Source organism: Oryx dammah, unplaced genomic scaffold, assembly GCF_014754425.2.
Source record: "Oryx dammah isolate SB20612 unplaced genomic scaffold, SCBI_Odam_1.1 HiC_scaffold_19, whole genome shotgun sequence".
In the NCBI taxonomy this organism is placed as follows: Eukaryota; Metazoa; Chordata; class Mammalia; order Artiodactyla; family Bovidae; genus Oryx; species Oryx dammah.
The window spans coordinates 54,786,869-54,800,874 of NW_024070203.1; the positions used below are offsets into that span (position 1 = coordinate 54,786,869).

The following is a 14,006-nucleotide window of genomic DNA, read 5'->3' on the forward strand; positions in this document are numbered from 1 at the left end:
GAAAACTGGGCTTTCCTTGTGGCTCAGTTGGTAAAGAATCTGCTTGCAATGTGGAGACCTGGATTCAATCCCTGGGTTGGGAAGATCCCTTAGAGAAGGGAAAGGCTACCCACTCCAGTATTCTGGCCTGGAGAATTCCATGAAATATATAGTCCATGGTGTCACAAAGAGTCAGACACAACTGAGCAACTTTAAAAAAAAAAAAACATGGAAAACTAGTAGAGGAAGTTCATTACCTCCAGATCTGGCACCCTGGTATTTTTCTTCTCATCAGTCTGAATATACAATGGCCATTCCCATCAGTCAGGATGAGCAGTACTGGAGATCCTCTGGAAATTGTTCTCTCAGAATTATGATATCTTTTATTTAGGATAATTGTGAATCAACCTTCATCTCTCATCCTAGGCCCTAAAAAAGTAAAATAAAATGGCATTGCTAGGAATGGGGCATGCTGACCTTATCCAGGATTGGCAATTAGACCTCTAATCTCAAGTGCAAGATTATATCACTCCACGGTAATCCAAGAGCATTACTGTTTTTTTAAATTACACACACTCGAACACACAGCACATCCTTCTTGATTTCAATTGTAAAAGAGGTCATAAAATTTGCATATTTAACTAGCATTTCCAGAAGTGTTGGTTTTTAATGGGCAATTAATTTTTCTCTGCATATTTATCTTCACCCACCCACCCCCTTCCACCAGCTCCTTTTTCTGTCTTACCACTCTCATCCAAAATCAGGCTCCTCCATACAGACAAACATACATTCATATGTATATGCATGAAAACATATAGTTTGTCCTATAAATATTCAGCCGATGGAATTCTTAATATTCTTCACATCAAGCTGCAGAATCTCCATGGGTGGGACTCAGGCAACCATATTTTTTTTAACTCTTCAGATGATTCCAGTACGCAGCCAGGTCTGAGAACTAGTGGTTTGTAGTCTATTCTGATATAAATCTCAGCTGACGGCATTCTATCTTGTGCTGAATTATGCAGCTCACATCATATGTAAGACCACATTTTCCCTTATTCCACAGCTAGTGACACTTTTCAAATCTAATAGAACCTCTGACCAGTGACAACCAAGATCTGTTATCTTTTCAGTAAAGTGGAGATACTCCTTAGAGAATACCAACTTTACTTCCATTTGATGTATTTTAAATACACTGTTTTTTGTTTGCATATGGTATATGTGTTTGTTTATACTAAAACTACTTTCCTTTTTCCTAAAATAAGAAAAAGTAAATTTTTTTATTATGGCCAATATCTAGCCTTTTGTTTGAATGAAATTACTACAGTGAAGTTAGAACTTAAAAAAAAAAGGGGGGGTCAATAATAATACAGAAAGTGTATGAAACTGCCAATATAACATAAGCTCTTCTGGAATCTCCCACATCAAAAGATGATCATTACTGAAATGGTACCTCTTAGTAAGTTGTCATGAGGTGACCACACTAAGTAGCTTTTATACATTTTAATTGCCCAGTCTTCCCTGGCCCTACCAATTAGCCAAGAGATGTGATAAAATTCCACATGAGGTTTTGCAACAATCTGCCTACCACCCACCACTCTAGTATTCTTGCTTGGAGAATCCCAGGGACTGAGGAGCCTAGTGGGCTGCTGTCTATGGGGTCGCACAGAGTCGGACACGACTGAAGTGACTTAACAGCAGCAGCCTACCACCCAGCTCTCAGCCCCCTTCCTCCTTAGCAAAGTGAACTATTTGAACAGAGCCCATCCCTCAATGGTGGCTACAGTGGTGTCCTCCGTGTCATTCGCTCATGAATTCCCACAAACCTCTCGGAGTCCCAGCCATGTTAGCTCAAAGCCTTTATGCTCATGTTCAGTTGCTCAGTCGTGTCCGACTCTTTGCAACTCCATGGACTGTAGCCCGCCAGGCTCCTCTGTCCATGGAATTTTCCAGGCAAGAATGCTGGAGTGGGTTTCCATTTCCTTCTCCAGGTGATCTTCCTGAGCCAGGGATCCAACTCACATCTCTTGCATCTCCTGCATTGGCAGGAGGATTCTTTACCACTAGGGAAGCCCCTCAAAGCCTTTAGCTGAAAGCCTAAAACAAAAGCAATTCCAGTTGCACTTTAGAACCTCCTGACAAGCTCTTTTAAAAGAGAGCTTCTGATATAACCATCTGGGGCAGAACCAGAGATCAGCATTATTTTCAAAGCTTACCAGGAGACACTGGTTGGACATGAGCAACTCAATGGACATGAGCAAACTCCAGGAGATAGTGAAAGACAGGGAAGCCTGGCATGCTGCAAAGAGTCAGACATGATTTGGCATCTGAACAAGAAACAACAACAAAGTAGACACTTGTATTTAGCCCGAATTAAGAAACTCTGAGTTAAAGGCTTCTTAAATGTTTTATTTTGTTGTCATAAGTTATCTTGAAATATTTTCATCTTTGTTCCATGAAAGTATTCTTTCTTCCTCCAAAGAATAATGTTACACTCTTTTTTACATATATTACTATTTGTTTATTAAATAAATGAGCAACTATAAAAATATAAAAGCACCAACATGTAAATAATATGTAGGGAAATATTGTGTCTATATGGTTCACCACTGAACACACAGCACCTAGAATGTTGCTTGACACAGAGGAAGAACTCCACAAATTTTTTTGAATACATACATACACATCAGTGAATACATACATACATAATTTAGCTCATGGTCCTTCTTCTCTCTCTGTTCTTTTCCGAGGATTCCTCTTGCCTCCCACAATTTCTACTAGCTCCTGTATGAGAACTTACCCTCATGATTATTAATCATTAGCTTAAGAATTATTAATGAAAAAAAAGAATTATTAATGATAATAAATGTAGTTGTAATGATGCTACATTTACCAAACACATATTATGACACATATTAGCTTCGTGCTCAGTACAGTTTTGAATGTTATTCTCTTTCTAAAATTTCCATTTCTCTTTCCTTAACTACATCTTAACGCTCCCACTTATACAGAAAAGAATCAAGTGACGAGGGTGTGGACAAAAAGATACCTGTGCCGCAAAGACCTACAGTAGGCTGATACGTTTTTGTCGCTCAAATTGATATAAACAGTCATGCCCAGGACGCAATAATGTAACCTGGGGATTATGATAAACACTGAGGTGATATTGAAAATGTTCTTATTCTTTGAATTTCTATTTCTAAAAAAAGAGGGGGAGGAAGAACACCATGCAGAAAGGATAAGAGACTCTTTCTCTCTCACCCAACACTTTCTTCCCCTCATGCACTAGACTATATCCCTCAGAAAGCTCCCCGTTTGACACATTAGGCACCATGAGTAGTAGCAGCTTTGTTATCAAACCCAACCAGGAACTGGAGTGAATAGTTAATCATGAAAAATCAGTTAAGGCAGATCTAATCATTTTACCAATACATATATTCATTAAGACTTCCCCGATGGCTCAGAGGTAAAGAATCTGCCTGCAATGCAGGAGATGTGGGTTCAATCCATGGGTCTGGAAGACCCCCTGGAAAGGAAATAGCAATCCACTCCAGTATTCTTGCCTGGGAAATCCCATGGACAGAGGAGGCTGGCAGGCTACAGTTCATGAGGTTGCAAAAGAGTTGGGCATGACTTAGCAACTAAACAACACAACGTAGATGATAGCTAGATTTAGGAGATAGGATTTAGGAGCACAGCATTTAAATTTCCTGGTTTTCTTTTTTCTTCAGTTCACAGATTCTATTTGTTCTCTCCTATGGCAAAATCTATTTCTTTACAACTAATTTTTTAAGTTGAGTAAGAAGTGTGCTCCAAAGTAGCCTAATAATACTAATTATAATCTTTCCTGTTACACTGTAAATTTGGGTTTATATGAATCTTTAGACTTAGGAGATAGGATAAGGATCATGGAGGGAATGGGGACTACTAACTAACCTAACAGGTCATTTAAGAGGATTTCTACTGAATCTTGTTGAATTCTTCTCTTAATCCAATTTGTAAGACATCTTCATGGTTTCAAAATTTTACTGTCATTCACTAGCCAATGCCAAGACCTCCCAGCCTGAAACTTTGTAACAAATACTGAAGGAGTTTTAGGTGTTCAGGAGTGAAAGAAAAAAAAGAAAAGAAAACAGACTTCCTTGACAACTCCTATACCTTATTCAACCACAAAGTATAGAAATGAGACACTGTTTCAATGTAATTGATACTTTCACCTCTAACAATGGATGAAAGGTCAAGTGAAAGCATTATAGTTACTATTTTAGTGATAATGGTATTACTAATGTGACTTAATTTAAAAATATAAAAAGTTTTTTAAGAGAGTAAGATTCTGTGATTCTTTATCTCAGAGATAATTTTGATAACATATAACTGTTTAGGTAGAGATTTCAACCATTATCAATTTCCATTTATTGTAACCTTTCATCCTTCTCATCTGATATTTGGGTTTTGGGGGCGTTTTTTGTCATTCTGACTCATGAGTGACATCTGTAACTATTTCCTACGGAATATGTCTGATAAATGAATCATAAAAGGAAAAAGAGGATTAAAACTAACCGTCATTGATTTCTCATTGTAAGCCAGGTATTTGGCACATACTATGGAATTTAATTCCAGAAGGAAATACTGTAATCATCCCCATTTCACATCTAAGGAGCCCAGTACTTAGAGAAATCAAGCCATTTGGTCAAGATCACAAAGCTAAGGACATCGGAGTCTGAACAAGTCTCTCTGACTCCGAATGTTTACACTATGTTAAAACTGTAGCTTGTGCCAACTCTGCACAGTAAGCAGACTGGATTGAATTTGGCACAAGGAGTTCATGATCTGAGCCACAGTCAGCTCCTGGTCTTGTTTTTGCTGACAGTATAGAGCTTCTCCATCTTTGGCTACAAAGAATATAATCAGTCTGATTTCAGTATTGAACATCTGGTGATGTTCATGTGTAGAGTTCTCTCTTGTGCTGTTGGAAGAGGGTGTTTGCTATGACCAGTGCATTCTCTTGGCAAAACTCTGTTGGCCTTTGCCCTACTTCATTTTATACTCCAAGACCAAACTTGCCTGTTACTCCAGGTATCTCTTGACTTCCTACTTTTGCATTCCAGTCCCCTTGGGGATAGAAGGTCTTGCAGACAATTACAAAACAAAGACATTTTGCTGATTGGAAAAACAGACTATGCCGAAAATGACAAGCCCACTCAATATCTCCATTTGATTCTCCCACATTTTTATATGGAATTGCATTATAATTTTAAGTATATATTTGATGATTTTAATATAAAATTTTCAAATAACAGATTTACTAAAATACCTGAAAATAAACAATATTTTTCCTAGGAGCACAGCATTTAAATTTCCTGTTTTTCTTTTTTCTTCAGTTCACAGATTATATTTGTTCTCTCCTATGGCAAAATCTATTTCTTTACAACTAATTTTTTAAGTTGAGTAAGAAGTGTGCCCCAAAGTAGCCTAATAATACTAATTATAATCTTTCCTGTTATACTGTAAATTTGGATTTATATGAATCTTTAGACTTGAGGCTGGTTTTTTCCCTAGCATAGTGATGGTCTGGGCTTTTTCTCAATTTTTGTCAGAACTGAGCTCTTACTAATTAGTTTCTTCCTGCATGAGAAAAAGATTTTACAGCATCGTTTTCCTCATCAGAGCAGAACAAAAAGAAGGAAGAGTCAGCTGCATCCATGCTAATTCCCCCGTGACATTTCCAAACAGGACATGATTTCTCTATACATGCTTTTTTTCCCCTTCTCTTCATGGCTTTTGAATGCAGACAAAAAGCTCATTTAAACCAATTACATAAAATTGCTTTTAAACTCTTTCTCTAGAATCAACTTGCTGCTTTGTGTAATTCTGTATTTTTTAAGAAAGTGTATGGCTATATATATGCCTATTTCTCCAAGAACCTACATCTGTAAAGACACATTTTTTTCCACACAACCGTAAACTTTTCTCTGCTCGCTCACACTAAGACTCCATAGCAGTGGTTGAGGGATGGATTTGGCTGCAAAGCCAGGCTCTCTGAGTTTAAGTCTCAGCTCTGCTACTTGTTGGTTATGTGATCTTGGGCAAATGACTTAGTCTTTTTGTGCTTCAATTTCTTCATCTGTAAAATGGGAACCATAATAGAGTCTCCATCACAGGATTGTTGTGATGATCAAGGGAATTAATACAGGTAAAATCTGTACTTATGCAGAACTGGTACATGTTAAGTGACTAGTAATGCTTAGTATTATAAAGAGCCTATAAGCAAAGATTTCTTGAGATCAATAGAGCTTAATGATAAGATTTACTTTATGGCTGGTCAAGGTCATTGCCTCTAAACTAAAGGAATTTGTGGAGCTACAAGAAATTTCTGGAGCTACAGGAGGGAAATAGCAATATAAAAATATTCTAAGTAGAAAATAAATAATAATAATTATCATTTCAATTTTTATTTAATAAATGTTTAGCTCCTATAATAAGCAAGGGGATAAATTAAAATTGAAAAATACTAATTATTATTATCAACATTTATTTTTCTATTTAGAATATTAGTTATACTTACCAACACTTACTTAGCCCCTATAATGAACAAGGGGCTTCCCCAGTGGCTCAGTGGTAAAGAATCCCCCTGCCAATGCAGGAGATGTGGGTTCAATCCCTGTTTCAAGAAGATTCCCTGGAGAAGGAAATGGCAGCCCACTCCAGTATTCTTGCCTGGAAAATCTCATGGACAGAGGAGCCTGGTGGGCTACATTCCACAGGGTCCCAAAGGAGTCAGACATAACTTAGAAAATAAACAATAATAGGCAAAACCATATGCTCAGAAGAACAATGTACTAAAAATAGCATTCCGCATTGTCTATCAACTCCCTCCTCCGAAAGATTACTTCCCAAGTCAAATTTAGTACCTCAGTTTCTCATGTAAACAAACATTCATTGATTATATACTATATGCAAAATGCTCTTCTGGGCCCTGCAGATGGAACAAAGGTGAAAAAATACAGCCCTGGCCCACAGGGAACTTCTAAATAAGCACCTGTCAAAGAGAGCAGATGAAACAAGAGCAGCAATGCCCAAAGTACAGGTTAGAATAAAATGGCTGCCCCGTGAAAGAGACTTATGCACATCTACAAGTGGAAAGTGAGACAGTTTTCAGTCTCATGAAAATCTTCATGAAGAAAGAGACAACCACTACAGGGATTTAAAGAGTCTTCTCCTGACTGATGGAGATGAAAGACTAGGAATCTCACCAATTGAATATCTCATTACAATTCCATTAAATCAAGAAATCAAGTAGGTGTAGGAAAAGGGTAAAGGGTAAGATTGGAGAGGTCATTTGGACGGCTCAAGTTTTGAAGGACTTTGATTAAGGAGTTAAGAATTTGGGAAGCATACATAGGGTCTTCTTCCTACAACTCATCCTCCCAAAGTGTTCATTGGCAATTATAAATCCCTTAAAGTGTTAGAGAAAAGGAAAAAGACCATCAAAAATCATAGAGAAAACAGTGTGCTATTTTATTGCTATTCTGATGATTTATACAGTAGTCCTAATTGTCAGAATTCTGTTAACCATATGATGGTTTTGTCGTCATTTTAATCAAATACAGTGGCAAATTTTTTAAGACAGACGAGACTGTATGGTATTTTATTACTGTTCTCTAGATTTAGACAGTAGTCCTGAGAGTCAAAATTCTCTCAATCAAAAAAGAAAAAAAATGAAAAAGAAAATTGTCTTATGTGATCTTTTGGTCACTATTTTAATCAAATACAGGGATAGTTTTTTTTATAGACACTATTAGTCTTCCATGGTCTTCTGTGACATGACGCTTATTGGTTGCCATGTTTTACTCTCTTGGGACATGAGAACGTTGTCTCCTAAAGGTAGACACTAAATGGGAAGGAGATGGAGGTGGGGGCGGAGGAGCTACTTTCTGTCAAGCGCGTAGAATGTAAATTAGTAGGCGGGCTCTCCTGCTTCTCTGTGGACCCAGCGAGGCCCGTGATGTCTATTCTCAATCTGGTGTTTTTCAGGAGAGGCATGCGGCGGAGGTGCGCAGGAACAAGGAGCTGCAGGTCGAACTGTCTGGCTGAAGCGACGGAGGGTATGGCACGCCCCACCATTAGTAAATCCCCCTGCCTATATTATAATGGATCATGCGATATCAGTATGGGAAATGTATGACATGGTTTAAAAAAGAACTCATTATAAAAAACAAAAAACAGAATCAAAAATAAAAAAAAAATCAATGCGGTCTCTTTGCAGAATGTTTTGCTTGATGTTTAAAAAATACCTTGGATCTTATTTTGTAAATACTTACATTTTTGTTAAAAAATACAAGTATTGCATTATGCAAGTTATTTCATAATCGTACACGCCCTGTAACAGGCTTTCGATGTTGTGTCTTTCCACTCAAATGAATTTGCTAGGTCTGTTCTTTTAGAAGCTCCCCACGTCTGACTCCATTCCCTGCCCTTTACATTCCAACAGAAAAACGAGGTCAGTAGACAGTCTTTGGTGCTAGAAACCCACCATTGCCTAATGACCTAGACAGCTTGGTAATCTTTGGACTTGACTGAGGCCATACTTAGATCACTGGTATTATAACTCCACACAAACCACCACATTTGTTTGCTCATAATCTACTAACTGCCTAGAAACTACAAACCCAGGCTAAGTAACACCACCACTCGTAGCAATTACTTCTGCTTCTACTGGATTATGTGCTACAAATGTGCTTTGGCTTTAGAAAGGGATGGATGAAAAAGACAGATCTGAGATCAATCTGGGTAGAAGCAAAAAGCTGAACCTTTTAAAGTGCTGAACACAGATCCCAACCCAAATGGTTCAAGCAGCCGTGAAATCGCTTTTCACGAAGTGGGCTTAATTCTCTAGTTTAAGTTCTTTTGATGGAATGAATTAATGTGTCAGGTCGCCTATTTGTGGATGCCATGATTGATGATGTTCCTTTTAAGCTCTTACCTATAGTACAAGTACATGATGCTACTGAATATTTTTCCACTTGGAAACTGTGAGCTGGTCGTTGCATTCAAACACACATGCAAACACAATCAAAAAACACTGCGGATTTTCACTTAAGCTGGTCTTTCTTCCCCAGTGTGAGGCAATCCTGCCTATTAAAAATTTTTTTAAAAATTACTCCATCTGTGAGGGCTGATGCAGTCGAGGGGGCTAGGCAGGGCGTTTGTGCCAACTAAGAGAATCACCAAATACCCACCATGAGTACCTATCGCAGTTTTGAAGTCGTTTCTCCCCCAACTCCCAACTCCTGAAGGTTGCTGCCTGCATACTTACTCTTCATTAGTGCTATTTTCCTGTATGTCATTGTGAGCAAGCTGTGATTAATAAAGAATTGGAGTTCTGTGAACTAATACAGGTTTGGTCTGTTCTCTTGCCCTTCTGTGTGTCTGACCCTGGAGTTCAGATTTTACTAGTGTGGCTGTTGGATTAGACAGTCTCAGAAACAGACAAAAATTAGAGTTTGAAGGAAACCAGGGCCCCTGCTGATTCACTTCCCTTCTAGAGCAGCAGGAAGCATCATTTTTCTCTCTCCCTCTGACAGCCCAACACAGCAGGAGAAGTCTTCAATCTGTTTCCCTTGAAACCAGTCAAGATTGAAGGAGACACCACAGTTTCAGACCAGTAAGTCTACAGAAGAGACCCCCTCTCAAAGCGCTTGGAAGGTTCCTGGCACAGCCTCACGTTCTCCCACACGGCCACTGGACACCTTCCGCAGCCTGTTAGAATGCAGTTTCCCTGCCATACTGCTGAGTTTTGCACTGCCAATAAACATGCTGCACACATGGACACAGCAGGGGGCCTGTCAGTGACCCAGATGGATCCTGCAGGACCAAAGGAACCACGTCCAGTCTTAGCAGAAAATCATAAAGAAGTGAAACCACACAGACTTACGAATAAGCAAACTGGGCTGTCATCCATAGGTGTGCTAACAAGCCAAGCTTAAGTTGGAGGCCACCTGGCCCCTATCTTGAATATCCTTTATTTGTGGGAATGTAATATTGCAACCATTGAAACACATCCTTGAAAACATGAATTCCATGATCTTCCTTTGGGAAATCAATCAGAGCTTCTGATGAGCAGAAAATAAGCTGTATTTTCACAGTGATACTTTTTCCTTATTTATTTACCTTTTTTCATTAAAATCCAGATTGATCTACAATAGTATGTTAGTTTCAGGTGTACTACATAAAGACTTGGCATTTGCATGCATTATAAAATGATCACCACAGAAAGTCTAGTAACCATCTGTCCCCATACAAGGTTATTACAGTATTATTGATTGTTTTCTTTGTGCTATTTGTTACATCCTTGTGGTTTATTTATTTTATAACTGGAGGTTTGTACCTCTTAATCTTGTTTACCTATTTCACACACTCCCAACTTCCTCCCCTCCAGCAACCACTCATTTGTTCTCTGTATCTACGAGTTCTCACAGTGATTTTTATTTCAGTTTGGAAAACATTACTTGAAGGGCTTCCACTGGGCCAGAGCCTGTGATTAAGCTCTGGGGCTATGAAAACAAATCACTGTGAGGAGCTCATAGTCTCATAGCTTGTTTTAGCCCAGAAGTGCTCAGTCCTCAAAACATATTGAGGGAAAGCATAATCCCAGCAGTTCTCTGATGCTTTCTGAAATATTAGAAATGACCAACAAACTCCTGGTGCTGCTCTGTGGCGCCTAAATTGCAGCTGCCAACCAGCCTGCTGCCTAGTCTGAAAGATGAAGAAACTAAGGCCCTGAGAGGGATAAGTGATTTTGCTCCAGGTCCCAGCACCCGCTTCTCACAATCTCCTTACTAGTAAGTAGCTCATCAGCAGACCATCCCCAAATCTCACCACGGCGGAGCAGACAGGTTATTTCTGTGTACTTCCCTAGGCCAATGGTCCTTATTTGAGCTTCATTTATGCTTCAGAGTCCTAACTGGAGCATAAAAAAAAAAAAATACAGGTGAGCTTCTGATTCCTGGAATCTGTGTAGAAGCCTGAGGATGTGCACTCTCTCACGGTCCCAGGGGACACTAGTGCTGCCTGTCTGCACACCCACCTGAGAAGCCCAAGATTCACAATGAAATGGACCTAGGTAGTGGAGCTTCTTGGTGGCAGCCACACCGAGAGCATCTATTTCGGTCAGGGCATGTTCCACTGGGGAGTGGGGTGGCCATGAAGTGAAACATTCGATCCCATTCAAAAAAGTGGGAGTGGAACACAAAGGAATCCAAGAAGAAGAAAAAATGAACAACTACACTTGCAAAATAATAAAATGAGAAAGAAAGCACCTAGGGGCTGGAGTAGGGTTAAGAGACAAGTGAGGTCAGGGAACCAATGGTCTTGTGTCTCTCGTACAACATATGGTTTCTGTAGGGTTCCCTGATGGCTCAGACAGTAAACAATATGCCTGTAATGAAAGACACCCAAGTTCAATCCCTGGGTTGGGAAGATCCCCTGAAGGAGGGCATGGCAACCCACTCCATCTTGCCTGGAGAATCCCCATGGACAGAAGAGCCTAGAAGGCTACAGTCCATGAAGTCACTAAGAGTTGGACATGACTGAGCGACTAACACACTGAAACACCTGAAGATGCTCCTGTCCCTTTAAGAGATGAACTAGGCGCTCTTTGTAGAGATGGTGCCATTTTGTGAAATATGCAGTTTATTAGCCTGGTTACACTTAAACAGATTTTTTTTTCATGGAGTCTTGATTTCCTTAAGACTACATTTAAATTGTGCATATGACTTTGAAATGTTCTTTAAAGAAAACTCACATAATCCCATTGATTTGAAGGTTCACCCTCCTTGCATCTCTTCTAGTCTCAATAACGTGTGAAACAGTAGAGGACTGATAAATGTGATTCTCCTCCTTGGATCAGGCATCAGACTTTACAACACTTCAAAGGAGGAAGGCAAAGTAAACGTGTACTGATCACCATACTCCACCCCTGCCACCACTACCACTGAAGGAGAGAATAAGAAGGGGGAGACGTGACACCCTTGACTTTAGCAATTAAAGGAGCATTCTCAGGATAAGACGAAACAATCGTCCTTGGTTTCTAATCAGGCAATTTGCTGAAAACTACTAAGGCAAACATGGATCCTAAAGCAAAACTAACATCCCCAAGCTCCCCCAAATTATCTCAGATCATCTTGGATTTCTCACTGTCCCCACCACACACCTCCCAATGATCACCAAGTAGCACCGACTGACCTCCAAGTTGCCCCTCTTTCCTTGCTCTCCCACTTCCATGACCACTACCCTAACCTGGATACTATTAGACTCTTAAAGCAACCAACTAATAAGTCTCTTTTGCTCCAATCTATAGCCTCCTCTACCCTCTGATCAAATCTCTCCCATAATCCACTACCTCCTCCCCTTTATCAGCAGGACAAAATCTGCACTTCTGTGAGTGTCATTAAAGTGTTCTCACCATTCCTTTCTTTTCTCAAGAGCATTACTCTCCTAAGACACCAAATTATTCATCCTGGCATACCAATGACATGCAATTTCTGGCCTCCATGCATAGACTGTACTCTGTCTAGAATCATCTTCCCTACAACATCAGTCTACAGAGGCTAGACTGAGCTGTGATTAAAAAAAAATCCTTCGAATCTCAGTGAAATAAAACCACAAAGATTTATTTCCTACTCCAGCTGTACAAGTTCAACGTGGGTCATGGTGGATGCTTCTCTGCTGTATTCCTCACTCTGGGGCCAAAGACCTGTGGGATGACCCATATGTGGAATGTTACCTAAACATGTCAACTCACACACTGGTTCTCTTAAAGCTTGCACCCAGAAGTAGAACAAGCTATTGATCAAAGTAAGTGATGGCGTGGCATTTGTGTGCTCAGTCATGTTTGACTCTGTGACCCCGTGGACTGTAGCCCACCAGGCTCCTCTGTTCATTGAATTTTCCTGGCAAGAAATACTGAAATGGGCTGCCATTGCCTTCTCTGAGGATCTTCCCAACCCAGAGATCAAGCCCTCATCTCTTGTGTCTCCTGCATTGGCAGGTAGACTCTTTACCACTTGCTCTACCAAGTAAGTGATACAACCACATTTAATGCCAAATGAGTAGGAAAGTGTCATTCCATCATAAGCTCAGAAGGAAAGCCAGCGCCAATGACTATCACCCTGAAAGTGAAAGTGAAGTTGCTCAGTCGTGTCCGACTCTTTGTGACCCGATGGACTGTAGCCTATCAGGCTCCTCCATCCATGGGATTTTCCAGGCAAGAGTGCTGGAGTGGATTGCCATTTCCTTCTCCAGGGGATCTTCCCAACCCAGGAATCGAACCCGGGTCTCCCTCATTGCAGGCAGACGCTTTCTCGTCTGAGCCACCAGGGAAGCGACTATCACCCTACTGGTCACCAAGTAGTAGGTTCACTCTCCTCCCCTGATGTAGACACATTCACTCTGTCCCTAAGATGTAAAATCCCTAAGTCACATTTGGCCATGACATCAGGCTCAATGTCCATTGTGATGCACAGATGTGGACATGAGTCCTCTCGACCAGAGACTAATAAATTAAAAAGACAGCTTTCTTCCCTAACACAGTCAATACATGATGGTGAAATGGGGACAGATAATCAACAACAAACAAGCTTGTTCAAAGGGGAAGCAATAGGGAACACACAGCATTCACTGATGATAGCAATTCTGGTGTGTTATTGACCAGGCATTGAGAGGCTCCTCTGTCCTTGAGGATAGGGAACACTTTACTTCTATCTTGCTCCCAGAGAGGAGCTTCCCAGTCCATGGCTCTGCTCTGTGACCTAAGCAGATCTTCCTGTTCCTTCATTCTCCTTGGGGCATTGGAGGAAACCCCTTCCGTGGAATCTGAGCAACTCTTAGCCCAGCCTGCTGCCCACCAAAACTATAGATCCAAGAGTCATTACACTTTTACTGATCATACCCCCTGGCAAGAAACAGATAGCATACTATAAAGGGTAAATGACATATATTTAGTGAAGATTCTTTTTTTATGAGGATGT

General features: G+C 40.2%; 1 protein-coding gene across 1 annotated transcript in view; it reads left to right on the plus strand.

Annotated features, from left to right (window-relative positions):
- STMN2 (stathmin 2) overlaps positions 1 to 9,372 on the plus strand; it is a 55,672-nt gene extending 46,300 nt beyond the window's left edge. Inside the window, exon 5 of the mRNA XM_040261990.1 lies at positions 8,014 to 9,372. Coding sequence (XP_040117924.1) covers positions 8,014 to 8,073 — 60 coding nt within the window. The 3' untranslated portion in view covers positions 8,074 to 9,372. The remainder of the gene's footprint in view (positions 1 to 8,013) is intronic.
- The last annotated feature ends 4,634 nt before the right edge of the window (positions 9,373 to 14,006 follow it).